Raw genomic sequence first — 26,546 nt, 5'->3', positions numbered from 1 at the left:
TTCTTATTTCAATTTGCCAGCTATACAAACAGTGTTATCAATTCATTATCCTGTTTCCAGATAAAGAAGGAATAAAATAAGAAGGCTGGTTATCACTGTGACAAATCTCAGTTGAATAACAAATGAGCAGATTTGGGATATTGAAATCATTCCTTAACACATTCCATTTTCTGTGCAGAAAAGTGTGAAAACTCATTTCTACTTTTGAAAATAAATGCATGTATTATGACTTGGCATTTAGCACCCACAAAGTTTTTAAACTAAATTATATTCAGAATTATGCAGTCTCATATGCTATGTTGCTATTTAGGCATTGGACGGTTTCCTGTTCGTTGTCAATCGAGATGGGAACATAGTATTTGTGTCAGAAAATGTCACACAGTATTTGCAATATAAACAGGAAGATTTGGTTAATACAAGTGTCTATGCTATCTTGCATGAAGAGGACCGGAAGGACTTCCTTAAAAACTTACCTAAATCTTCAGGTAATGAAAGTTGACATACTGCCTGTTATCAAGCTGTTTGCAAACAGTCAGAAGAGGAAGGACACCAAACCAATTTGTGATGGATGACCTTACAAAAGAAATTACTTTTACAAAGGAAATTTGACTTCAGAAGTATATTAATCTTGAGAAGTGTAGTATGTTCTCACTAAAGCACACCACTAGAAATAAATGTGCTGGAAATTAACACTGTACTTTAGCCTTTGCAGTTTGTTTACATGTACCTTCAAACAAGGGTTCTAAAGGAACATGTTCTGTAAAACTATGTGACTAGCTGATGGAACTGCTTGTTTTTTAAATATGGCTTCTTAAGAAATGACTTTTCAGCCCTCCTTTAAGTAATACTGCAATCATCATGTTAGGAAATGAATTTAACTTGATGTGCACTCCTACTATTCCCAACTTACAGAACTGATTGTATACTCAGAAAGCATCTTACAATTCTTTAACATCTCTAATCTAGCAGCAAGTTACCTAAGTTAAGACAAATTGGTTATGAATTTTGTCTGAAAATCATTATGAATTCTTACTGTGTTCTTCCAAGTTAATGGAGTTGCTTGGACCAATGACACACCTAGACAGAAGAGTCATACGTTTAATTGTCGGATGATGGTGAAAACTCCCCATGATCTTTTGGAAGATGTAGGCAGCCACCAGGATACACGCCAGAGATATGAAACAATGCAGTGCTTTGCTTTATCTCAGCCAAGAGCTATAATGGAAGAGGGGGAAGGTAGGAAATTTTGTGCAATTGCTGTGCAGAAATGAAAACTCTGAGTAGAGCTTTTTGTTATTTGGTGCTATGATGAAATATGTAGTTTATGCAGTCCCTTCTTTGAATGAATTAGAAACAATGCAAGAAGCTAAATTCTCATTGTTTATGTACCTCTATTAAACAGTGCAAGCTTCTTCAGCTATTTCATAAGGTTATATTACAGAATAAAACAGGAGAGAAGTGGGAAAAAAAAAATTCTTTTTGAATACAGATTTACAGTCCTGTATGATTTGTGTGGCACGTCGCATCGCAACTGCAGAAAGAGTGTTTTCAACAAATCCAGAGAGCTTCATTACCAGACATGATCTTTCAGGTGAGAAATGTGTTCAAGATGAAGGTATTAAGGTAACTTTTTTGTCCACGTGCTCTTGGTTTGTATAAATGAAGTATGTGAACTACTTGTTTATCTGTAGTAATTAGCAGAATTCATAACAAGATTCCTAGCTGTTTTGTGCAATATACCGTTGTTGGCAGTGGAGTGCAATGACAGAAGTGGGACACGTTTTCTTTCTATATGCTAGTATGGCTTTGTTTGGCAAGTTGGTATAAAACATTACTTGTTTCTTTACTTGGCAGCATTTTGAAGTGTTTTTGTTATGCTTTTATTCACACATAAGAAATATTTAAGATCATAATTGAAAGTAATGAGTGTTGTTTAGAGTGTCTGTATGTTTCTGCAGTTGGTGAGCTAATGTTTATGGTGTTTAAATTGATGTACTTGGATCATCTGTATGGGGATTTTTCAGATTTTAGATTTACTTTTAAGGTGTTTGTTTGTGCATGTAGCTGGTTAGTATTTTTGAGAATTTTACAGTCTGGGCATCCCTTGGCTGCCTGTAACCAGAGACAAAGTTGCTGTATGTTTTCTAGAAGCTCTGACATTAACCAGAAGATGTTTGAACTTCCTCTCTTATCGTTATCTAAATCCCCTTGAATGCTGATGTTTTAACAAGCAACAGTATACTCTCGTATGGCAGATTATTCATAAGTGTAACTTTTTTATACTCAAAGTTTGGTGTTAGGCTGAGAAATTCAAATGGTGACATTGGAGCCTTTATACAAAATGATTGGTGTAGTCGTAAAGATTTCATCTTGCATATTTTCTTTCCTGCAACAGGCAAACTTGTCAACATCGACACAAACTCATTACGATCTTCCATGAGACCTGGCTTTGAGGATACAATTCGCCGGTGTATTCAGAGGTTCTTATGCCATAATGATGGACAGTCATGGTCCAACAAACGCCACTATCATGAAGGTGAAAATCTGCAGTGTTTGTCCTTACTGCTTCTCTCAGTGGCTGGTTTTGTTTTTGTTTTTTTTTTCTGAAAAACAAAAAGTCTAAAATTCTGCCTATCTTCATTTTTTTCCATATTTTTAGTTACCCTTTTTGTTGTGAACACCTATGTGCAGCCTGAAGAAGGATGACTTCCTGAGAAACAGGAATTCTGACAGAAGTTACTCTGTTTCTGGTTTTCTAATGTGCCTGTGTTGATAGTTTTCCTGGTACTTTATTGAAAATCTATGTAGTGCATATTAGCAATTTTTGTGCTTTTAAATATGAATGATTCTCTGTATTCCCTTCACAGCTTATACACAAGGTCATGCTGAAACGCCATTGTATCGCTTTTCCTTAGCGGATGGAACTATAGTGACAGCACAAACAAAGAGTAAAGTGTTTAGAAATCCAGTAACTAATGACCGCCATGGATTTGTCTCTACCCACTTTCTTCAAAGGTGAAATCATTGGTGTCTGTTTGTCATCTAAATGTCATAGCTTTTAAAAGTACATCTGATGTTGAAGGTACCTGGAAAAAGACTGAGCCAAAATATTTTAATTACAACTCAAACTGAACAAGAATGTTTGGGAAGCAAGAGTTGCAAATAAATGTGTCAATCTAAGATTTTGTTCAACAGCCTCTGAACTTACCTGTGTGACAGAATGACAGTCCCAGTCAAAAGAGAGGTTTTTTCCCCTGTTTCTCTGTGAAGCTTGTGGCTGAGTTCATTATTTTTGGGAGTTAACATATATAATGATTAAGGGGAAATAGAAATGCTTAGTTACATGCTTTATCTTTCTGTTTTTAATTGCACACCAGTTGAAAACACAGCCCACCCCATCAGATGCATTACTGATGATTCATATGTGCCTTAAATAGCGCTTCCTGTGACCTTTTCTTGTTGATTGCAAGAATAACTGAAATGGGGGGAGTTTCTCTGCTTCTGGCAGTAAAATACCTTTGGATGCTGAAAAATGAGTAGTTGAGACTCTTCAGGGTATCATTAGCGTGCACAGAATAGTGTTGTGCATTGACTCAGAAAGGCTGAGTAAAAAAAGGTGTTTTAACTGATAAATCTAACTAATGGCTGATGAAGAAACAATGCTTTTGCACTGCAGTGATGATACTGCATATGCTCGTAACTAAATCCATATGAAGGTGTAATGAACGAATGAGTGACATAGTTTAGTTGTGTTTTTGTGGAGATGCTTGAATTCTCATTGGTCTTATAGGAAAAAAAATTATCCTGTTATTCTTTCTTTGAAGCACTTGATTCTGAATAAGATTTGACTTCATTTTCTTGGGGCCTCTGGGGATGTTTTTGAATTTACAGAGAGCAAAATGGATATCGACCAAATCCTAATGCAGTTGGGCAAAACATCAGAACAACAGTGGCTGGAAATACAAATTCTGTTGGTCTTATGAACATGTCACCTGGTCAAGGCGTGCCAATGCAGAACAGGAACTACGGCATGGGAGATCCCAGTACAGTGGGTCAGCTGAGTAGCTCTCGATATGGAGGCCCTGGTAATATGGGACCAGTGAACTCTGCACCAGGAATGCAATCCTCTGCTTATCAGAGCAACAGTTATGGGTTGAATATAAGTAGCCCACCACATGGTAGTCCTGGTTTAACTTCCAACCAACAGAATCTAATGATATCTACTAGGAATCGAGGGAGTCCAAAAATGAATTCACACCAATTTTCTCCAGTTACAGGTACTTTATTTTTACTACAAATAATTTTTTAAAGTTTTCTTTTCTCACTTTTACGTGCATTCCATTTGTCATCCTTTTTAACAATTCTGTGACACATTACTTAGATTTAGTATACCTAATTTTGTGGTAAAAATTTATTTTTAAGAACTTAACCCAGTGTGGCAGTCACACGTAATACTGAAGTAAAGGTAGATAGAAAAAGTGCTGTAATCTAATAAGTTTGATCTCTATCTTGTGATACAGGTATGCACTCTCCAATGGGATCCGCCAGCAACACCAGCAACAGCACTTTCTCTAGCAGTTCTCTTAGTGCTCTTCAAGCCATTAGTGAGGGGGTTGGAACTTCCCTTCTATCAACGCTTTCTTCACCAGGTCCAAAATTGGATAGTTCTCCAAATGTGAGCATAGCTCAGCAAAATAAAGCAAATAACCAGGACTCCAAAAGCCCTTCAGGCTTGTATTGTGAACAAAATCAAGTGGAAAGTTCCATCTGCCAATCAAACAGCAGGGATGTCCTTAGTGAAAAAGATAGTAAAGAGGGAAGTCTGGATGCGTCTGAAAGTCAGAGAGGACAATCTGAAAGCAAAGGGCATAAAAAGCTGCTTCAGCTACTCACATGCTCTTCAGATGAAAGAGGACATTCTGCAGCATCAAATTCACCTTTGGACTCTAACTGTAAGGAATCTTCTACCAATGTTACCAGTCCTTCAGGAGTTTCCTCATCAACATCTGGAGGGGTGTCTTCCTCCTCAAATGTGCATGGGTCACTCCTGCAAGAGAAGCATAGGATTTTACATAAATTGTTGCAAAATGGTAATTCCCCTGCAGAGGTTGCCAAAATAACAGCTGAAGCTACTGGTAAAGACACATATCATGACACTAGTAATACAGTCCCGTGTGGAGAAGGTACAGTCAAACAGGAACAACTGAGCCCAAAGAAGAAAGAAAACAATGCTTTACTAAGATACCTGTTAGATAAAGATGACGTTAAGGATCCGCTTTCCAAGGAGTTAAAGCCAAAAGTGGAAAATGTGGATAATAAAATGGGACAGTGCAGTAGTTCTGCTATTCCTACTTCCAGTCAAGAAAAGGAGATGAAAATAAAATCAGAACCAACAGAAGAGGTACTGTGTATTGTAATGTGAACAAGGCAGTATTTTCACATTGCAGTGAGTGGTAAAAGGACAACGTATGCATGTGTAAACGTTTCCATTAGAGGTGTTTGCAAATGGTGGGAAAGGACATGCTCAGGTTTTATTGTAACTGAGAAAGCACAGATAGAACTATGGGATATATATATAGCCAGATGTACTGTACTGTGGTCCTGGAGTAATGTAAACTTTAAGTTATGGTATGATTAAGGTAGTATGCATTTACAAATCCTTATGTAAAATGAAATCTTTAGCAGATCCTCATTGCATGTGCTTATCTTTATGGCTTATTAGGAAATGGAGCTGTTAACTGCCTCCACAATTAGCTGGCAATGCAATAGCAAAAGGTAGAACCAGCAGACATTACGTAATTTCAGTTTGAAAATGCAAGCAATGCACAAAGGCTTGTAATGCTTAAAATAGAAATAGGTTGGTTGCAGTTCATTCACTTGTTCCAGTACTTTTTTCCTTAAATGAGAGGAAATGTCTCAAATAAGTATGTTAAAAAATATCTACGTATTTGTTTCAATATATTTACTGCAATTTTTATATTCAAAAATGTTCTTATTTATCTGTGCTTCCAATTGCTTCTCGTTGTCAAAAATAAATGAGCAAAATCCAAAAAATAAGCTAATTGATATTAGAAGATCTTTGGGAGGAATCTTAAGGTAATGCCAGTGAATTAAAAGATTGTACAGTCATTTAAGATGAGTGAGGAACTAAATAAAAGCTGAAGGATATCTGTACAATAATAAATAACCTTTGTTATTTTACTGCTTCTTTTTCAGATGAGTGGAGACTTGGATAATTTGGATGCAATTTTAGGGGATCTGACTAGTTCAGACTTTTATAATAATGCTATGTCTACAAGTGGAAGTAACTTTGGAACAAAGCAAGCATTATTTCAAGGAAATGCTCCACTGAGTAAGAAATTTCATTTAAAATCACTTTGTTTTAAAATTGGGGCTTTCTTCTTACCTGATGTAAACATAAGGCATCTTCAGTTCCTTAGAGAATACATTCTGTTCTGCTGTATCGTCATGGACAAACAGAACGCAAAGTAGCAGCACTTAACTTTATTCACTGTGTATGTTGTAGGTAACTTCAGTTCCTGATGTTGTGGTTTTTTTTCAGGTTGTGTAATGGATTTCTCAGAGGCAAGACATCAGGAAAAATGTTTTGTCAGTTGTAAATTGAAATAGAGTTTGTGTTCCCTGCAGATGTAGGGAAATAATATGGGATTGATGGCAAGCCTTTGATTTCTCATTCACTCGATATGAAAACATCTTGTGACCTGCAAATCTTAATCAGTAATCTGTGACATTGAAAGGAATGATCCATTGTAATAGGAAGCTGAGTAATAGAGTGGATTAACCTTGCTGAGAGACCAGTATCACTACAGTTGTCAGTTCCTCTTATAACATTGGTCATCTCTTGATTATATGGGGTCGTAGTTTGCTTGAGGTAACTGAAGGAGGTGGATCATGAAATAATGAAAAATGTGAAATCAAGTGTAAGTACATCTAGGGCCACTGACATTGTTGGCTGTGGAGCACAGTGATCTCACTAATACGTCCACAGTGTGAAGAGCTCAAAGCCATACTGCTTCCGGATTGCATCTGACTCAAACAAGGAGCTGTTTGCCTTGTTTCTGTCTCCATGTCACTTATCCAAAGGCTGGCCGAGTCTACTCATGTGTATGAATGTGTCTGTAATATTAGTGTATCTCAGAATGATGGAAACATGATTCATTGTGGAATGTAAATTAAAATGAACTTTTTAATGTCAAGGGCCAAAAGGAGTTGCATTTGGCTTTGCCTGTACAATATCTTAAGTATGTATTCAAAGAGTGATATGGGCAATGAGAATATAAGCAGAACAGCTATTCTTGGCTTGTTTATGGTCAAAAATACATACCTGTAAGTAGATACAATTTATGTAAGTTGCTAATAGTTCTTTCTGTTCAAAATATATAATTCTTTAGCAGGTATGAGGAGTCCTCAGTCTGTGCAGACAGCCCGTCCGCCTTTCAACAGAGCCATGTCTTTAGACAGCCCTGTGGGCTCAGGTGCTTCAGTGAGGAATGTCAATGCATTCTCCATGTTACAAAAGCAAAACTTGATGGGTGGAAGTCCAAGGATGACTGAAAACCAGGAAAGCTTTGGAGCAAATATTGGTTTGTTGACTGTACAAGTAATTTGTATTGTAAAAGAAAAAGCTTTAAAGTTAAGAACATTACAAGATTATAGTATGAGTTCTGGAAGAAGAAACATTAAAGAATATTTCTTAATCAGCATATAAATACTTTTCAATATTATCCCTAGTTAAAATTGTAATAATGCAGCTGTTTATTATCTGTATATCATTACCAGTACTTTACTGTTACTTAATAGTTAAATGATTTTGGGCTATTATGAGTTTTTAATTTAATGTATACTTCTGATATATAAAAGCAAGGATAAGTCATAATGCCAGTCAGTCATTAACATTTTTAAATATATTTAGATCAATATAAATGTTTGATTATTTTAAACATGGCACGGTAAGCTTTAATTGCTTTTGTAGATGTTAGGTGAATTGCACTGTCATTGAAAGGTGTCCTTGCTGGTAAAACAAAAAAACAAACAAACAAAAAAAAAAAGGAGCAAACATAAAAAGACATAAAATCCAGTTAATTATAAAACAAAAGCACATTGTACATTCTCAATGAAAAAACATTATTTTTTTCACTTTTCATTATAGCAAGTACTCCTAACAGGAGTGTATCTATGAATCAACATCAATCAGGAGACTGGGGTTTGCCAAACTCGAAGGTTAACAGATTGGAACCTGCAAGTTCTGCTTCCATGTTGAGACAAGGAGCTGAGTTCAGTGCATCCCTTCCCAGACCCACAGCAGGTGGCTCTATGCCTGGGCTGCCCATCCGTTCTAACAGCATCCCTGGGACAAGACCAATGCTACAACAGCAAATGATGCATATGAGTAAGTTCTTGACTTTTTCTTGGGTACTTTCCACTGCCTCAGTTTCTTTAGCAAGGCATTCATCATCAAAATCTTTTTGCTTTGGTACAGTTGTAGCTCTCATCTGAAGACTGTACTTATTGAGGTTAAAATTATGGGTCTCCCCTAACTGGGGCATTTTATGATATTGGTGTTATTTCTGGTGTTCAATTTCATATAGAGATTATTCAAGCTGACTTTACAGATCTTTTTTGGATAATTATTTATTTTTTTTTATTTCTTTATTGTAGTACTTCTCTCATAAAGTCCCAGAACTAGATGCCTTTTATGATTTAGATGAAGATATTAGTATTCTGATCAAATTAATTAATTGCACTACCTAATTAGTTTAATAATCTTTAACAGAAATGTTTTTTTTGCAATGAACTTGTTAGCGATCAGGATTGTTTTTTGTAAAGCTTTTTCTTGAGATTTTCAAAACTCATCTCACATGGATTGTCCAAATTTCATGTGAAACTACTTTGGAAATTCAGGTGCTCATTTAAGTACTCATATTTAAATCTTTGGTCTCTCATATTTGTGAAGTCATCTTAAGTGTCAATTTATATATGTGTATGCACTTTGAAATATGCTACTGGAAGGCTCTTGAAGCTGCTTCATTATTTGTGTGATCATCCACAGTGCTTTGTGTGAACACTGGAGAGCAAGGTGACACCTTTTGCTTTAAAAACAACTGCCTTAAAAACAACTGTTTTACATTACAGGGTCAAATGAGATTAACATTGGTATGGGGGGGAATCCTTACGGACAGCCAGGGCCAGTCAGCCAGCCAGGATCGTGGCCTGACAACATGCTGTCCATGGAGCAAGCATCACGGGGTTTACAAAACAGGTAGAATTAATGAAAGTTTTTAAAAAGTTTGACTGTGACTGTTCACTGTTTATCAAGAGCACTTAAGACCTGGAAAAAAATCAATGCAGTATATATGGAGGGGATAAAGAAAGTCAAAATGTGTCTCCAGCTTTGCTTCTTCTCTATCACCAAATGGATGGTTATTGTTTAAACCAGCTGCACTAAAGGCAGTCCTAACAAAATCGGTCAATCCTTGAGTTGAGAGGCAGGGAGAAAAGAGTTGGGAAAATCTGAAATTGTCTTCCTTGCACCTGCAGAAGCTAATATTTAGATGCGAGGAGAAAACAAAATTTATGTCTATTCAAGGCTAGCTGACAGTTGCCTGGGCATTTCAGGACCTAAATTTGGGCCTTAAGTTCTTCAGTCTTCTGGGTGATTATAGTACTTATTGCCAATATGTACGTAAATAATGTACTGTATGAAAGCTAAGCAGGTGCCTTTGCAGTCCATCATGGTTGCATTTTTTTAAATATTTATAGACAATTAGTGAGAAACTCTTTGGATGACCTCTTAAGTGCAACACCCAGTGTGGAAGGCCAGAATGATGAAAGGGCTCTTTTGGATCAGCTGCACACGTTGCTGAGCAATACGGATGTCACAAGCCTGGAAGAAATTGACAGAGCTCTAGGAATTCCTGATCTTGTAAACCAAGTAAGAAGGAAGAGATCCTGGTCACTTTTCTCTTTTCCAAAAGCCTGTGATATTTTGGTTCTTGGTGGGGGGAAAAAAAAAAAAAAAAAAAAAGTGAAGAGAGCCTCCTCATTTACATGTGTGGCTTCACTTTCTTGTGTCCATTTCTCTGAATCTTTGGAAATGTTTCTTCTGAGTAATGTTTCTCACTGGAGAACTCAAGTACTGATTAAACGTCTTTTGAGTTAAATGAGTAAATGAAATGGTATCCTCTCATCTATGTTCATTATCATTTGCCTTGGTATATAGTTTTTTAAAATGTTTTCAGGTAGTGTAAACCGTTGCAATCTGTAAGCAGAGAATGAGTTAGGTTTCCTTAATATAACTGAGCTGGGACTGAAATGTTTCACTGGCAGTTAACGAATAGGATATTTTTATCACTTTCAATTTCAGCTTGAATTTGCATGACTAGCAAATAGGAAAAAAGAAATTCTGTTCAGTACTTTGGAATTCACTGGAAAACACAAAATCATGATTTAAACTGCAGTTTAAAAGAGCAGAAGGCTTTTATAATGATACTGATCTGCTTATGCAAGCACTGATCAGCAGAAATGATTTTCAAGTAAATTATTAATAGTCACTTGTGCTTTTCACTTGCCCAGAGACAAATGTGATAGTAATCTGCTTATGCTGTTTTCTACTCAAGAAAGGACTGGGTTTTGTATGATGCATTAGTTAAGTTGTTTCTTTAGCAATTCATACTTTGACAGTGTTTTCAATAGCAATATACGTTTTATATCTCTTAAAGGGGCAAACTTTGGAACCCAAGCAAGATTCATTTCAAGGTCAGGAATCCGCAGTGATGATTGACCAAAAGCCTTCTTTGTATGGTCAGCCCTACCAAGGGCAGGGCACAGCCTTGCCAGGAGGCTTTAATAGCATCCAGGGACAGCAGCCATCCTTTAATTCCGTGATGAATCAGATGAGCCAACAAAACAATTTTCCACTTCAAAGTATGCATCCTAGAGCAAATGCAATGAGACCTCGGACCAATACACCAAAGCAGCTCCGCATGCAGCTCCAGCAGAGGCTTCAGGGGCAGCAGGTAATCTTTTCCTGCTTCTACTTTTCTGTCTTCTTTCAGAACGAGGTGTGCACTAACCTGTATTGCTTCAGGAATATAGAAATTGGCACAACAGCAGGTGATTCTAAGAATGGAACTTTTATTTTAATAGTGCTTTTCACATTTTCTGCCCAATACCTGTAGATGTGAAAGAACCTTTATTATGACAAGTATTTATCTTTTATCCACCTCACTACAGATTGAATTGGTTCTGGCAGCAAAGCAAGTTTTTGCTAATTAAAGCAGTAATCTTGTAGTGCATAGATCTGGATGATCTCAATGTCCATGCTAAAATTTAATTTTTCTTCTGAAACTCCCTGAATATGATTTTAGTATGGAATATGCTGCTGAATGGAAAGAAGTGCTGTGGCCATTGGGAAATGCACTTGGATGTGGTGAAGGTTTAGATAATGGAAAATTTATAAATAAAACTCAGGGAACAGAGAGTGCTGTGTGACACTGAATGGCAAGGTTAAATCCTTGGGAAATAGTGTGTTCTGTCTTGACTGTTCCATTACACTACTTCAAGCTGCATGCATTTGCAGTATTGTGAGGGAGATGGAAGGAGACAGAAACATACCAGCAGCTGTGCTTAAAATACTAACCTTCTACCCATAGTGTGATTGGGAACAAAGAGATGGTGTGCTTTATATTTGTTCTTAAAAAGTGCTAATTTGAAGAGAAAAATAAAGCCCCTAAGAGCTGTACTGTTTGAATGGGGTTTTTTTGTATGTCTGTTTTGAGCTTAATAATAAATAGCTCGGTGCTTCATGTGTATGCAACAAAGAAAAATTAACCACTGTTCTTTAATCAAGAGGTGGGTAAAGTGGTTGCCAGTACTTTGAGCAGGTACTGGTGCTTTCAAACTAACACTGCTAAAATATCTTTTTCTAAGTTTATGAATCAAACCCGTCAAGCGCTTGAAATGAAAATGGAAAATGCGGGCAGTAGCAATAGCTCAGTGATGAGACCAGTGATGCAGCCACAGGTGGGATCACAGGTAAGTAAGTGTTACACCGACCATTTCTGCAACAGTCATTTTTGTACAGACACATCTTTCACAGAGCATGGGTCTTACTTTTCTTGGTATGACAGCATTATTTTTTCTTTTTTTCCTTCCCATCTATAATGATGAAAAAAGATGAGTTCTCTTGTTTTCTTATTCATGAGACTTGAGGGGTTTGTTCATTGCTCCATGCTGTCAATGCAGTGTGCTAGTCTTTTCCATGTAGGAAACAGCAGACTACTGTATCACCTGTTAAGTACTTACAACAACTTAATGCCTTAGTCTTATATTGTGATAATTTTTTACTAGCAGTGGATCTATTAACTTTCCGTGTTGGTAACAGTTACACTATGTCTCAGTGTGAGCATAGTGGTTGACTGACAACTTGTTTTGAAAAAAAAATTTCTAATATGATTTTTCTTTTCTTTGGGCATTAGCAGCAAGGTTTTCTTAATGCTCAAATGGTGGCTCAGCGTAACAGGGAGCTAATAAGTCATCATTTTAGACAACAGAGGATGGCAATGATGATGCAGCAGCAACAACCTCAGGCCTTCAGTCCACCACCGAATGTGACTGCCTCAGGAAGCATAGATAGTGGTCTGACTGGCCCTCCAATGGCTCAAGTTCCTCCACAGCAATTCTCCTATCCACCTAATTATGGTACAAGTACTAATAACAGATTTTTTTTTTTATGTCTGTCTGGTGTTCTCTTCCCTTCTATTATTAATACAAATTGGCTAAATTCTGATCATTCTGAAAAATTGAAAATACTCTACAAAATAGGTTATTTTTTTTTCCCCTCCTGTAAGAAAATACACTGAGAGTGCTAAGTAATTGAAGGGAATTTTTCTTTGTCTTATTAGGAATAAGCCAGCAGCCTGACCCTGCGTATGGTAGAGTATCAAGCCCTCCCAATCCAATGATAGCATCAAGAATTGGACCTTCCCAGAATCCTATGATGCAGCATCCTCAGACAGCACCCATGTACCAGTCTCCTGAGATGAAGGGCTGGCCGTCGGGGAGCATGGCCAGGAGCAGGTGAAATGTGCAGCTGTTGCTCAAAAACTGTCTTTCATTTTGCCCAGAGAAACATTGTTAAATTGTTTTAGGAAGAGGATCTAGAAGAGGGAAATACAATGGTATTTCTAACATCTGTATTGTCCTTGATCCTGCTCTGGTTTTTGAAATCAACAGATTAAATGTATCCAGCTCCATTTGTTTGTATTGGATCTCTGCAGCAGCTGGAAACAACGTTCATTCATTGTATACTGGAAAAATAACTTGTGGAAAATGTGGTGGTACAGAATAGTGTTAAGAGTGTACGGTACAGCCTTAAGGTACAAGAGGAAATGTGTGCACATACTTCTGCATGTATTTAAAAATTTGGAATTTCTCTTTGGAGGGGAACTTTTATTTCTGTGTTAAATAGACTAAGCAGAAAGAAGTAAATACAGCAATAGTTTTAGGCTTCTGTTGGTAGCACTTCTTTCACGTGTGGGCAGCTGGAGCAGGGACTGTAATATAACGATGAATAAACTTCTTGAAATGTAATGTTGACGTTTTGTGTTTCAGTTCTTTCCCACAGCAGCAGTTCAGCCATCAAGGTAATCCTGCAACGTACAGTATGATGCACATGAATGGCAGCAGTGGCCACATTGGGCAGATGAACATCAGCACTGTGCCTATGTCAGGGATGCCTATGGGTCCAGACCAGGTAAGTCGTACATAAGGAGGAGTGATGAACTGCTGACTCTTTTCCAATTGAGAATGATACACTGAAGTCATTCCTCTGGCACAATTCTGTTCTGTTTGCCTTTATGTCTGTGGACTTGCAAGTTGTGTGCCCCAAGGAATATGTTATTTCTTGTGATATTGTAATCAAATCCATGATAAACCTAAGCAGCAGTGCTAAGTTGTTATCTTTGAAGTATCACAAATAGGATCAAAGTTTAAACTGCACAAAGGACTGCAACAAAGGGAGCCTGGAGAAACCCAGAAAGCAGAACACAGGGATTGTGAAAGGCAAATTGAGGAAGATGAGTTGGACTAAGAACCCTCCCTGGTAGTACAGTATTTTCTAGAAGCTGCTTGTAATGATGCTCACTCTTACACTACCTGAGAATACTTTATGTGTGCATAGCAAGACACTGGAAAATTTAGGCCACATATTTAACGGAAAAGTGAGAAATATTGCAAAGAAGGGTGAAGTACAAAAAAAACTTTTGCTGTAATTTTTCCACAAAATGCCAAGGAATGGGCAATATAATATTAAGATAAGCTACACCAGGACCTCGTGAAATTTTGTGATGAGGTACCTGGGGAAGTGGCTGAAGTAACCTGAGGACTTCTGCAAGACAAATAAGGGATGAGAGGCCTTACCCTTATAAAGAGGGGAAAAGGACTGAGCAGTGTCGGATTTTCCACAGCCACATCACAGCAGTCGTATCAGTGAAGATAAGCAAAGAATGTGTGTAGGGAGTTCTGGGACAGCATTTCTTTTCTACACATTTATTTAAAAAATGGAAAACTATAACACTGTTCTGCTTAAAAATTGACTATCAGTACTTTTCAAAATGCAACACATTAGCCAGCTTTTCCAGCAAAGGTTGTTTTAATTTTCTCTGATGAAGCTCTTTTCCTTTCTTCAACAGAAATACTGCTGACACCTGCACCTGGATCTCCAGCCAAGAATGCGCGGAGCATTACAGAGATGCACTGGTGTTACAGAGGAGAGTTCCGCATTCTTCATGGCAACGGGCCTGGCCTTACGGAAGTGATTTTTCCTGCTAATCACCACGATGTCCTAAGTTATTTCACTGAGGAAGAAACAGACTTTTTTAGTAGAAGCAGTCTGTATTACTGTATATTGTGTTGTACAAAAAAGGTCATAAATATTTTTGGCGCTCTGCCTCTAGAAATGTGAATTTGGCAATGGTGTTTAAGTAAGTATGATGGGTAGAGCCAGCCCTGAAATACCTTGTCTATTTACTGTAGCTATCCAAAGCCCTTCATCTACAGGCAGACAAAAGTGCCTGGAGAAATCACAGTGATAAGAATTTTCTGATTTCTCTCATAAGAATATCTGACAGAGAATGTAGTTCCTAGCCTTGACTCTTTTATATGAATTCCTTAATATAAATGCTGCTTTTAATCCCCTACCCCCCAAGAGTCAGGATTTCCCAGGCAAAGTTATCAGTGCAAAATGAATTGGCACATATTACTCCAAAATCCTGTCCATTGATGCCAAGGGGTAAAACGAGAGGATGATAAATTTAAATTATTTAAATGCAATTGTGACTAATATTTACATATTGATGTGCAGCTGAGTGCACTTTATAGAAGACTATATAATGGATTAATGCAATATCTTTAATAAGGACTTAATATGAAGGTAGGGTGTACTCATGTTCCTTCTCAAACACAATCTCTTAAAAATTATTTGAAAAGACTGCATCGTGTGTTTTCTGTGTGTGGAAATCAGAGCAATAATCTTTCATCATTTTGAAAACAACTCCAGAAAACTCAAGGCAAGGCACTGCAGTCTGAATCAGAATTTTGCAGTCTTTCTCTTTGTGAATAAATTTTGTAAATATGTTCTTTAAGATAATGTATTATATATATGACTTTTGTAGGTCACTAACTCATTTTTGCAGAGTTTGTGAAGCTAAATATTTAACTAAATTGATTTCTGTAAACTCAGTGTAGTTGAGGTCCAAATAGAATACTTTTTTTTAATTAATGACTTCGAAGCTGGGTGACCTTGGCCCACACCTTTCCCATTTTTGGTCTTCAACACTTCATTTATTTTTACATCCTTAACATGTAGCTTTTTATAAAAGACCAGTTGTTCAATGCTTTCTCCACCTGTGAGCACTTTGTTACGTCTATTTTTACATTTGGCAGTTGGACAAAAAGGCTCTGCGCTCTGAGATGTCATGGCGGTCACGTCTTGCTGTGTTACCTTGCCTTTCCAGCTGATGGCTGCAGATTGTGTCTTTTTGGGCAATTTTAATGAGCTCTACACGTTCTTCAAAAGAAGCCTCCCTGTTGCAAAATATTTGTTATGGGACATCCATAAATCTTTCAGGATATTAAGCCACACTTTAACCAAATGTCTGCACCTCATTGGATTGTTCTAATAGTGATGAATGTATTTTTCTGAGCAGGCTTCTCTTGTATTAGTATTTAAGTTTGGTTACAAATTTGTTTGTATTATTTGCTGACAGTTGTTTTTTTCCCCTCCTGTTTTGGTTCCTTGAGATGAAGATCCTGTTGCAGTTTCTCTGGTCTCAGGCAGTTACAGTGAATCAAACCTGTACATTTCCATAAGGGACGACCCAGAAATGTTTAAGATACATGGTGCTTTTGCACTGTTGTTCATTGTAGAATGGAAAATTAACTTCCCAAGGAAAAAAAAAACAACAACACATTTTCAATTGCTTCTTGGTACTGTAAGTGTGAGGTGGTTTTATTTTTAAGAATAGGCAGTGATCTTCCATTTTAATAGATATAACTTACCTAGAAAAAAACTTCAGAATGTTCCTCCTTAGCATACAGCCAGTTGTGTTCCAAAGAAAATGTAGATTCCATCTATTTTTATGCAACCCTGTCTTTGCAATTAGACCTGAATCTATAGTTCTGGGGGAAGTATTTATTTGAAACCTTCAGTCCAATTCATGTGTGGTTTTTTTAAATGCAGAACTCTTAAAAGGCTGAGGAACTTTTATCATCTTATTTCTTAGGACGTATCTATTTGTTGAGTGAGTGCTGCCTGCTGAAGTCCAAAGGCAACAGGCATTTGCTTTTTGTATCAAATGGGAGTGGAACAGTCCTTGTATTTTGTAGTTATTCATTATATTGATGGAAACTACAAACCCTGGTTGCTTTCATTAGGTGAGCTCTTAGACTGTGTCCTACTTTATACATTGTGCCCTGTTTTGTTTTTTTATGAGCGATTCTGTTTATACATCTGTGTGTAACTGGAACTTGGCCAGTGTTATAAAGGATCATCATTTCTCATCTGTATGTTGAATGTTGGAGCTTTCTCATACAGTACCTACTTGTTTGCTGAATCCAAAGATTTTTAGTTTAAACTTGATTGGGGGGGGAGGGAGGAAGCATTTTTTATAATGAATTGATAACATCTTTCTTGGCAACACTGATCCTAAATCCTACATCTACTTCAAAAAGCTTAGCAGCTGCAGCAAATGAAACTTACCTTGAAACAAGTCAGCATTTATGTCTCCACCAGTTCTGATTTGGTTCTGCGGCAGCAGATTTTTCTAGTTTGTTTTATGTAACAAAAACAACCATGTAACATTGCTCACCTGTACGAGGGCAGTTAGCTGGTACAGCCACCTCTGATCACTGCTGCACACTGAGCACAGTTTTGCTGCTTGTTTTTCTTGTTCTTCTGATTGCAGAAACTACGTGTTATAAAATTCATATGTAGTACCTTCATCCAATCTAGGTTTAAAATTCTGCTTTTAAATTTAGGAAATCAGGACCACTTTTCAGTTATAAAACAGAACTATTTGAATGTTGTACCAATTAGCACAGATTTTATTTTTGAACTTATGTGCAGACTACCAGGTGATTGAATGATACAGCAAGTATAAAACCATGTTATGTTGAGAGCAATATTTTTAAAATTCTCAGGAGAAGGCATACAGTATTGAGAATTGCATTTAAGTTTAGTTTACGTTAAGTATTGCTTGAAATATCTGTATCTATGTTGCAGAACAGAAAACCTTGGGGACTGAGTTATAAAAGAGTTGGTTGTAAGGTATTACTGCTCTTCTGATTTTTGTGTTTGGATGTTAATAATAATGTAAATAAAGGTTTCTATTTAAAATCAGAAGTTGGTGACAAAGTGTATTAGCTTTCTAGTACTTTGAGGCTGACAGTTGTATCCTGGTAAGGTCATAGAAAATCTGCTACTATTGAGAAATAGCTGCAGCTGTTACTGAAGAAAGCTATGGACTAGCAAATATATACGTATTTTTTTTCCCCAGCTATCTGTAAAAGCCGAGGGAGTAATGACAGCCCCTCTGCCTGTGAGGCCAGTTTAGCAAAGCTGCATGAAACCGACTAGAATTTGTCCTTTTCAACTTAAACAGCACCAGCAGAGCTGAGAGGAGAAGCAGTAGCTTTCCTGAGCCTTTCAACAACCTACCTTTCAGAAACAACAGGTACTTCTTACAGCAGATGTTCCACTGCTCAATTTTAGCATGTGCATAAAGGGACACGGTGACTTCAAGCTTCTGACTGCTGTGCACCCCGAGCAGTAATTCTGGCCGTGCAGGATTCTGACAGTCTCATCCTCTTGTCAAATATTACAGGCTGAATGCAAAGAAAGGTAAGGGGAAATTTTTTTCATCTAACTTTTAGTATTCTTTATGCATACAGACAGGTAAGGGGAGCCAGCTAATGCTTTTCCCTTGAAAGCAGCAAAAATGTTTTTCTATTGGTAAGTTTAAAGTCATTATTTTTTACTTGCTTGTATTGATCCAGGCTCTCATCACATACCAGACTTTTCTTTTTTTCCTTATCATCCATAAAATCTCTAGCATGTTACAGACACAATTATGCCAGATTAAGACAGGCATATTTTGCAAGAAAAATTTGGAAATGTATTTGACTCATTCATGTGTGATGCACATACAAGATCAAACCTATTTTTACTGTATAGTACATACAAGCAAGTTTTACTACATAGGCCCATGTTGGTTCAAGCATATTTTCAAGAACAGGGGTGTGGTGCCAGATCTGCATCCCCTGTGAAATAAGGGAATTCCTCTTGAATGACCTACTATGCAGAGTATCAAAAGTCATTTCTTTGATGTATCTTCACACTGTTGCCAGAAGTGCAAGTTGTGTTTTGCAGAAATATACCTCTCTTTGTTAAGAGTCAAGGCCACAGTTGGTTGTTACCATGAGCTTGCCATTGCATGTGCCTCTAGAGCAGTTAGTTAGCAGACTAATGTGGGAAAAATGATAGAAGTAGCACTGCTAGTGCTGCCTGTACTACCGTGTATTTAATAACATCATTACTAAGATACTCAAATAGACTCTGTACACTGTGCTTCCTTAGTAAAATGTTGGATTTTTTTCTTTTATAAGCTTTTAAGCAATAACTTTCATTGAGAACATCTACTGTAGACTGAACTATAACTAGGTCATCAGTTATTGGTCGTGATTCTGAACTTCTCAGAGAAGCCTTTTTTAAAAAATAAGTCTAAAAATTGCACTACTAAGCAAATGGTCCTTTCTCAAACAAATTGTTTTGGTCTTGAACACACAATATAGTACTACCCACAAAATAACTTGATACAAATTTGATTTCATTAAAATGTAGGATGTACATTTACTGAAACTTCTGTACTTCTAAAACCGGATGAATGCTGAAATGTGCTATGCAACATTAAGTAACGTTTTGAGAAATGGTATGTGGGCATTCCACACTTTTATTAACAAAATTCTTCACAACCTGAAGGAAATTATTTTTAAACAGTATGCTGATGGATATTTACATAACCCCTCCAAAAATATGACATCCTGTTAGTCAAGATTTTCTCTAATTTTCCTAGAGGTGTCAATAGGATGGACAAGTAGACATGGAACTAAAACATATCCTCAGAGGAGGAAATTTGAGAGATCACGGTATTGGGAATACTCAGTGGTGCTCACTTGAATTCCTGAATCTCTTACGAGGTTTTTTTTCCACTGTTAACTTTACCCCTGTTGGAAGCAGAAGTGTCCATGACATACTTGGCATTGAAATTTGTCTCCTTACATCCAAAGCCATAGTTGCACTGAAACACAGTTTACTACCACTGTCTTTGAGGACACTTTGCCCACTGGGATGGCAATCCTCTTTGGGATGCAGCTGTATTTCCTCTTCTGTCAATTCCTGGAACAGAGTTAGTGGTGTCTTCTTGAAGTAAAAAGCCTTGTGCAGCAGGTGAGGTATAATCCAAAGCAAAAAGCAGGTACAAGAGTGGATCTGAAAGAGACCTGTATTCCTGGCAGCAGGTTCCTGTAATTTCACTTCATCTATTTAATTCGCTCACCAGTGCAAACACTGTTTTGGCCTCCAAGTTCATCCAGTCCTCCAGGCTAACATTAAAATTCTTCTGAAATCATACACATTTTTGCTTAGTCTGTACACGAATTCAAGTTCTGGCCAGTTCATATCCTTGCTGAGGTCCAGCAGTTGAAGCAGTTAGCCCTCCCATCCTTCCCACAGTTGTCCTCTTTAAAATAAAACAAACATGATTTAGTGTATAATGTTTCAGAGAAGAAGTACTTGCAATATGTTTTCAATGGTTCCACACAGGGCAGAAACCTTTAAACTTTTTTTTTTCTTTAAATTTCTCTCTTATCTTTGAGGTGTGACAAGTTGAGAACTAACAGTACTGTACTGAACTAACCTTCAGGTTTCAAAAAAAAACAGGCAACAAGCAATCCTGGATTTTAATATAATGTCAATGTCAGAATAGCCCCAAATTTCCAGATTTTTTTGTACGAGTAGGATTGCTGTCTGCTCTAATTTGCTTGCTTTGCTCACAACTTCTGAGAGGCTGTGGTTGGATCAGTCCTCTTATTTCTGGACAGCGTGACACAACACGAGGAAGCTGCTGCATGTTTAAGGTTAGACAAAACCAACATAATGATCTGTTAATTCTTGTAGAAGAATTACAAGTGAGAGTCCACCTCTGCTCAAATTTGAAATTGCCTTACCCTTAATGTTCCTAGATTCCATAAAACATGCACTAACAGGTTTTGTACAGCTGCAGTCAGCATAATACTTATTGCATAATTTAGAGGGCTTGCAACTTAGCATTCCCTGAGAATAGGTGGTGTTAAGAAGGTGCTGCAGGCAAAAAGAAGTAAAGGAAGAAAAGGTAAGTAAAAGCTCATGCTTCTCATGAACTGCTCCCAACTCACAGTGACTTAGAAGATGATGGTCTCTTCACATCTGGCCACTTTCGACGCTGAAACTGCCTAATTTTCAAGCAGTAAAAGGAGAAAAAAGTTAACCATCACCAAGAAAACCACCAGCACTACAGTCAGAAAGATGAGGAAAGAGAAGAGTTTAGCATGAATTTTGGCTGCAAATATTAGAAGAACATGCTGTAACACTCCAACAGAAGTAGCTTCAGTGTTTTAAGCTAACTGATAGAAAAACTGCAAATTTTAGATGGTTCCCAATCCTGGATTCCTGACTCTTTAGCATGAAGGTGGTATGTAGGAACAATCATTTAACTGTATGTATCTTAAAATCTGTACCTGTACTGCTCGTAGCTTCCATCTTTGAGTCCTAGATGAAAATAAATTAACACGTTATTAACTATAGCCTGCAACAGATAAGATATAGGTTAAAGCTCAATTTAAAGAAGAACATAAGAATATTAACATGTTCATTAGTACTCTTATTTTTAATATTTAATCCCTTATTCTAAGAAAAATAGGTTGTAAATTGAGATGATAGGTAAATTTGAAACTTTTCTGTAAATGTAATGCAGTGGTTATTTAAATGCTGAGACCTGTTATTTCAAACATGCAGCCCTAGCTGATACGTGTACTAAATAAGACCTGAAATAACACTGGATTTCTGTGGACTTACTTAGGCTGACAACGCTGTTCTTTGGAGTGACTTTGGAGTTCTTTGGAGTTTAAGCTCTAATGGCTGCACGTTTATTTATTTTTAATTGCATTTCTTAAGTCATCTTAATTGCACTAAGGGGTAGACAAGATATGCAGTTTAAAAAGCAGAATGCAATTACCTGCACTTTTCATCTTGCTGCTAAACTTAAAAAATAACAACAACAACAGAGTATAAGCCAGATGATTTCTTTGTAGACCCAGGAAAGATTTCAGGAATAAGAAATGATGAGACTAGAAAAAGAATACTCATTTCCTTCTTTGTGAAATATAAAGGCATAGTTAGAAGAGCACATCTTTTGGTAGCATAATGCATTCCTCAGTGCCTCTCTTCCTAGATCTGCTGTTATTTTACAACCCTGCACTAACACAGGGGAAATCTGACCAGCTTAGGTATTCTTCTGCATTCTGAGGTTAAAGCTAAGCCACTTTTTAACAAGGCTGCCTGACTGTATTGTCTCTAAAATAAATATTTATAAAAATTATGTCTCCATATGGAATGCTGAAACTCAGCTGCTGGACTGATTGCCCAGAGATTGTGCAGTCTCTGTCCTTGGAGGTTTTCAAGATCCAAATTCATGAAGCCACGACTTAACACGGTCTGACCTCAGAGCTGACCCTGCAGTGAACACCAGGTTGGACTAGCTGAACTCCAGAAATCCCTTCCAATTTTGGTTATCCCATGAGCCTGCAAACTTGAAGCAGCTATTAGGTATTCTTTCACTCATGTCATTAGTTTTATTCTTTCCTCCTCTCTTCTCCCTGCATTTCAGCAGCTGCATAGTTCAGTATTCAAGTACACCTTTTGAGTTTCTGGACCTGATACATATCACAAATTGAACAAACCATACAAAAATGTGTTCATGCAGTCATGTTCAACAGAACATGAGTAGCATAAATACATTCTAAAATCCTTCCAATTTATGAAAATTTCATGCGGTTAAGCAAGAGATTCATTTATTTGGCTGATCTCTGAGCATAACAGGAGAAGCACTTACCCAGATCTATGTTCCTAGTTCTTGGGTTGCACTGTTTGTACCCTCTGCAGCTTCTTAGTTCCATGAGCTGGACGTGCAGTTGATTGAGAACATCCCTATCTAGCGTATTCACTGCATTGATGAGCTGCAATACATGGGGGCTCTTGTTAGAGAACAGGTACTGCTTTGTAGTTCAGTAGCTTCCATATGTGGAACATATGTCATTTGTTTCCAGCAGGAAAGAAGCTAGATCATATTACATGAGTTGATGCGTAATATCTTGCACCAATACTGTTCTATTTCAGCACATCATCAGTGAAGAACACTCATACATTTCCAGAGCCATACTATGATGAGGTACCTGATACGGGTCAGTATTGAGATCAAAATACTCCAAGAATCCAGTAGCAAATTCACAGAAGAGGAAGTTGTGGGTCTCGTTGATTGTCCTCAAACACCAGTACGTGTTGTTGTTGGCACTGGTACAAGCACAGAAAGGACCCACTGCAAATGAAACACAAAGACATAAGCTACATGTTGCCAGCTTTAGCTTATTTTAGTACTTTTTTGTTTATGGCACTGCTTTATTCACAGGCAGTTACTCTGTCATTCTTGAATTCTAAAGCAGAGAATGCCTCCCACCATCAGCTTCTTGTTCTATGCATACCTAGCTTTCAGAATACAGCTAATTTGAGTGTCTGGCTATTTGTTTTCCCTGTCCTCACTGGCTGGGATACATTCCAGCTGCTGAGATAACAACACTGTACTGTGTATGTACTGTCTCATTCATGCAATAGTTGTAGGTATTCAAACACAGTTACTGGGCTTTCTGGTTGCTGTTTTTTCCCCCCTTGCCAACACTGAAACACAGATTATTTAGTAGGAGGAAAACGGTGTGCCTCTGATGTGAGTAACTCCCAGACTCCTAACTCATCCAGTCAGATGTATCCTTACGTGTCCACAGGGGCGCGGTTTGCCAGTGCTGGTTGTCATGGGTGAAGCAGGTCAGGCCCGGCATGCTGCACGTGTCATTGTTTTTTATTCTCTTCAGCAGTTTGCGCAGTTTCTTCTTTCGTCTTTGCTCTCGAAGCAGCCACAGCCTGTCTTTCTCCTGTAGGGCTTTCCTGCACACATGAAACATTAGGGTCATGCTGACTCTGTTACACTTGAACACACCTAAAAAAAAAATGAAGCAGCTAATAAAATGAGCTGCTTTAAGGAAAGAAAGAACTGCTGTTTTCTTAAACGAATGGCTTCTCTTCCCAATGGCTCTGGAAATTATTCCTTGCGATTCCACCATACTGGGAAAAAAATGTAGCCTAAGGGGTTTAACGGGTTTGCCTGAAGTCTCTGATGTGCATTTAGAAACATTCTACCATGGGCTTGGTTCCCTTCCCAGATACCTGTACTCTTCTTAGCATAGGATAAATGAAGTATCACTTCTGCTTAGTTTTGGCTTGTTGAACAGACCAAATGTTACTGTCTCGCATTTTTTCTGTTTCAAAGGAGAAAACCTTCACTTACTTGAAAGGGTGAAGATTAGATCCTTTGTGCCTCAGTTTGCTTTTGTGTTTTGAATGGTAACTGGAAAATAAAAAAACATTGTTGATAAACAACAGGAGAACCGATCCTGTTCATGCTACACTTTCACTTTAAATCAAAGCAGATTTAAGATGGTGTCACTTCTCCCTTCTATTTATTAACAGGAATATGTGGTGAATACAAGGCAGCCATGCTGGACTGGATCAAGCATTTTCTCTTTTCCTTACATTATTTGTGCACTGTGACACCTGGTGGCCCACTACTGAATTGCAGTATGTGTCCACTGAAAGTGGAAAGCAAGTTTTCAGAAAATGGGCTGCAGAGCTTAAGATACTGATCTCTAGTATCTAACGGAAGCAACTTCAGTTACTTGCACACCTAATTGGTTTAAAAGCATTTTATGTGATCTTCTGTATCATCGTCACTTGGCACAAAAGCAACTGAATTTCTGCTGGCAGAGGGTGGGCCTTGTACCAGGGACAGCTGCAGAAAGCATTAGGCAACAGTACAGGAGGCAACTTAGCAAAACAGATTCTAACCCCTCCTGTGAAGGCATGGATCAGCTACACTTGCACAGTACAGATAACTACTCAGAAGTACACAAGAAATACCTTATCTTATTACAGTCACACTCCTCAGGTCTCTTCTTCTTCAGATGTCCTCTCACCTCCCTCAGGTTTTTTATTTTATTTTGCAAAGTTTCAATCTAAAAAATGGAAAACACAGGTTAAATAAAAATACAGCATGTTAATTTTATTCTAATCCTTTCAAACTCAATGCCACCAAATGCTTCTGTTTCCCCACCTCCCATTTTCAGATTATCTACATTTCTGAAAGCAAACTGCAGCCAGGAGGAATCTTTTCTGGTTACAATTCACCTGCAGACAGAAGGTGAAAGCACAACATGGCACTGGAGGGAGAAGGGACTGCCATACAGCCTCAGGATACAGGTGATCCACTGTGATTTTCCCTCTTCAGGTCGTCAGCACATTTGCAAAGCAGAAAGGTTACCCGGCCTGCTACAAACCTGAGCAGGGGATGGGGAGTGCTGTAGGTCCCCTCTTCAGACAGTCTGGAAAAGTATCAAGTCTCCATCATTTCACACAGCACTGGCAATGGCAATGGCTGGCCACACAGCACGTGCACTAGCAGTTAATTTAATGGTACCACCCACATGGTTTATTTTTAACCACCTAATTCTTCAGTAAGTGAAACTCCTGCTTTTGTTCACCCAGCTCTCACACAGCACAGCCTGATTCCATGCAGGCAGGTATTACAGGCTTCTGCTTCAATTCCTCATACAACAGAAAAAAGAAGTCTTCCAGTGTGAGAAATGAAGTCACTGCAAAACTACCATCAGACATCAGAGACCATAAATCTGATGGGAGTACATAACTGACTGCAGAAGCACAGACAGATGACAGAGAGGTCAGGAAAAACAGACAAAGAATGCAGCCCTGTGATCCTAAATCAGAAACACAGCCGGACCCGAAGTGATCTCATCTTCTTTGGCACTCTAACCTATGCTCAGGCCCTTAGCTTACAGTTTCTAAACAACTAAAAAAGAACTGGAAGATCATGGTGATACTGAGATGCCTTTTTCTAATTCTAGCAGAGCTAGTAAGATTTTCAGAATTTATTTCCCTTAGTATATGTCAATAGGTAGCACAGAAAGGGACCAGCAAGTTCTTAAGTAGGACTGCTGAGAATTTATGTGATTTGGTAAGAGATTACAGTAGGCCCCACTTGTGTTAACTTAATTACCTATGGCATCTCTGTTCGGAAATCAGCCACTAAGTTCAAAAGGTTCCAGGGAGGGACAAAGACACCCAGAGGCAGACAGACACACAGCACGATCCTATCAGCCCACAGACCGGGCTAAAATCACACACTGAAAATGCGTGACCGACAGCATCACTGACCTCGTGGTCGATGTGAAGTTTGTGGTCCTTCCAAGCTTGCAGTGACCTGTACAGATCAGTGTCACACTGAACGGTGTCGTTCTCCAGGATGTAGCACCTGGCCGTGGAGAAACAGTGTTTACTACAGCAGATAAATGCACAGTGCAGACAGCTGGTTTTAATTACACAGCTCCAGGACAGATGAGAAGTCAGATTGGAAATGACATGCAGAATTCAAAATAATGTTCATTCAAGAGAATAGGAGAATATCTTACAAGGCAGAAAAGAAGCTTGGGTTGGAGTTGCCGTGGAAATTTTTGAGAAAGAAAAAAGAATAATCAAAAATATTCCTATCAAGTAGGACCTGTTGACTGCTTCATTTCTAAATGTAAATTGTGCT

At 38.0% G+C, this 26,546-nt stretch overlaps 2 protein-coding genes across 31 annotated transcripts in view; one reads left to right on the top strand and one right to left on the bottom strand.

Annotated features, from left to right (window-relative positions):
• NCOA3 (nuclear receptor coactivator 3) overlaps positions 1 to 17,079 on the top strand; it is a 78,700-nt gene extending 61,621 nt beyond the window's left edge. For 17 of the 20 annotated variants that reach the window (XM_048963223.1, XM_048963221.1, XM_048963220.1 and 14 more), the window contains 18 exons: positions 311 to 485; positions 1,048 to 1,236; positions 1,490 to 1,591; positions 2,396 to 2,536; positions 2,868 to 3,015; positions 3,892 to 4,277; positions 4,521 to 5,401; positions 6,217 to 6,352; positions 7,413 to 7,604; positions 8,171 to 8,410; positions 9,154 to 9,280; positions 9,781 to 9,952; positions 10,740 to 11,036; positions 11,950 to 12,054; positions 12,498 to 12,720; positions 12,924 to 13,098; positions 13,633 to 13,774; positions 14,712 to 17,079. In XM_048963223.1, coding sequence (XP_048819180.1) covers positions 311 to 485; positions 1,048 to 1,236; positions 1,490 to 1,591; positions 2,396 to 2,536; positions 2,868 to 3,015; positions 3,892 to 4,277; positions 4,521 to 5,401; positions 6,217 to 6,352; positions 7,413 to 7,604; positions 8,171 to 8,410; positions 9,154 to 9,280; positions 9,781 to 9,952; positions 10,740 to 11,036; positions 11,950 to 12,054; positions 12,498 to 12,720; positions 12,924 to 13,098; positions 13,633 to 13,774; positions 14,712 to 14,723 — 3,843 coding nt within the window. In that variant the 3' untranslated portion in view covers positions 14,724 to 17,079. The remainder of the gene's footprint in view (positions 1 to 310; positions 486 to 1,047; positions 1,237 to 1,489; positions 1,592 to 2,395; positions 2,537 to 2,867; positions 3,016 to 3,891; positions 4,278 to 4,520; positions 5,402 to 6,216; positions 6,353 to 7,412; positions 7,605 to 8,170; positions 8,411 to 9,153; positions 9,281 to 9,780; positions 9,953 to 10,739; positions 11,037 to 11,949; positions 12,055 to 12,497; positions 12,721 to 12,923; positions 13,099 to 13,632; positions 13,775 to 14,711) is intronic. The other 3 variants (XM_048963234.1, XM_048963235.1, XM_048963236.1) reach the window with 3 other exon arrangements.
• A 520-nt stretch (positions 17,080 to 17,599) lies between these two features.
• SULF2 (sulfatase 2) overlaps positions 17,600 to 26,546 on the bottom strand; it is a 137,338-nt gene continuing 128,391 nt past the window's right edge. For 10 of the 11 annotated variants that reach the window (XM_048963261.1, XM_048963259.1, XM_048963257.1 and 7 more), the window contains 9 exons: positions 26,168 to 26,264; positions 24,857 to 24,951; positions 24,228 to 24,287; positions 23,658 to 23,827; positions 23,065 to 23,207; positions 22,725 to 22,848; positions 21,352 to 21,382; positions 21,010 to 21,066; positions 17,600 to 20,315 (listed from right to left, as the gene is read on the bottom strand). In XM_048963261.1, the coding sequence (XP_048819218.1) occupies positions 20,285 to 20,315; positions 21,010 to 21,066; positions 21,352 to 21,382; positions 22,725 to 22,848; positions 23,065 to 23,207; positions 23,658 to 23,827; positions 24,228 to 24,287; positions 24,857 to 24,951; positions 26,168 to 26,264 (808 nt within the window). In that variant the 3' untranslated portion in view covers positions 17,600 to 20,284. The remainder of the gene's footprint in view (positions 20,316 to 21,009; positions 21,067 to 21,351; positions 21,383 to 22,724; positions 22,849 to 23,064; positions 23,208 to 23,657; positions 23,828 to 24,227; positions 24,288 to 24,856; positions 24,952 to 26,167; positions 26,265 to 26,546) is intronic. The other variant, XM_048963267.1, reaches the window with a different exon arrangement.

Source organism: Lagopus muta, chromosome 16 (genome assembly GCF_023343835.1).
Source record: "Lagopus muta isolate bLagMut1 chromosome 16, bLagMut1 primary, whole genome shotgun sequence".
NCBI lineage: Eukaryota > Metazoa > Chordata > Aves > Galliformes > Phasianidae > Lagopus > Lagopus muta.
This window is presented reverse-complemented; position numbering and strand designations above follow the sequence as displayed.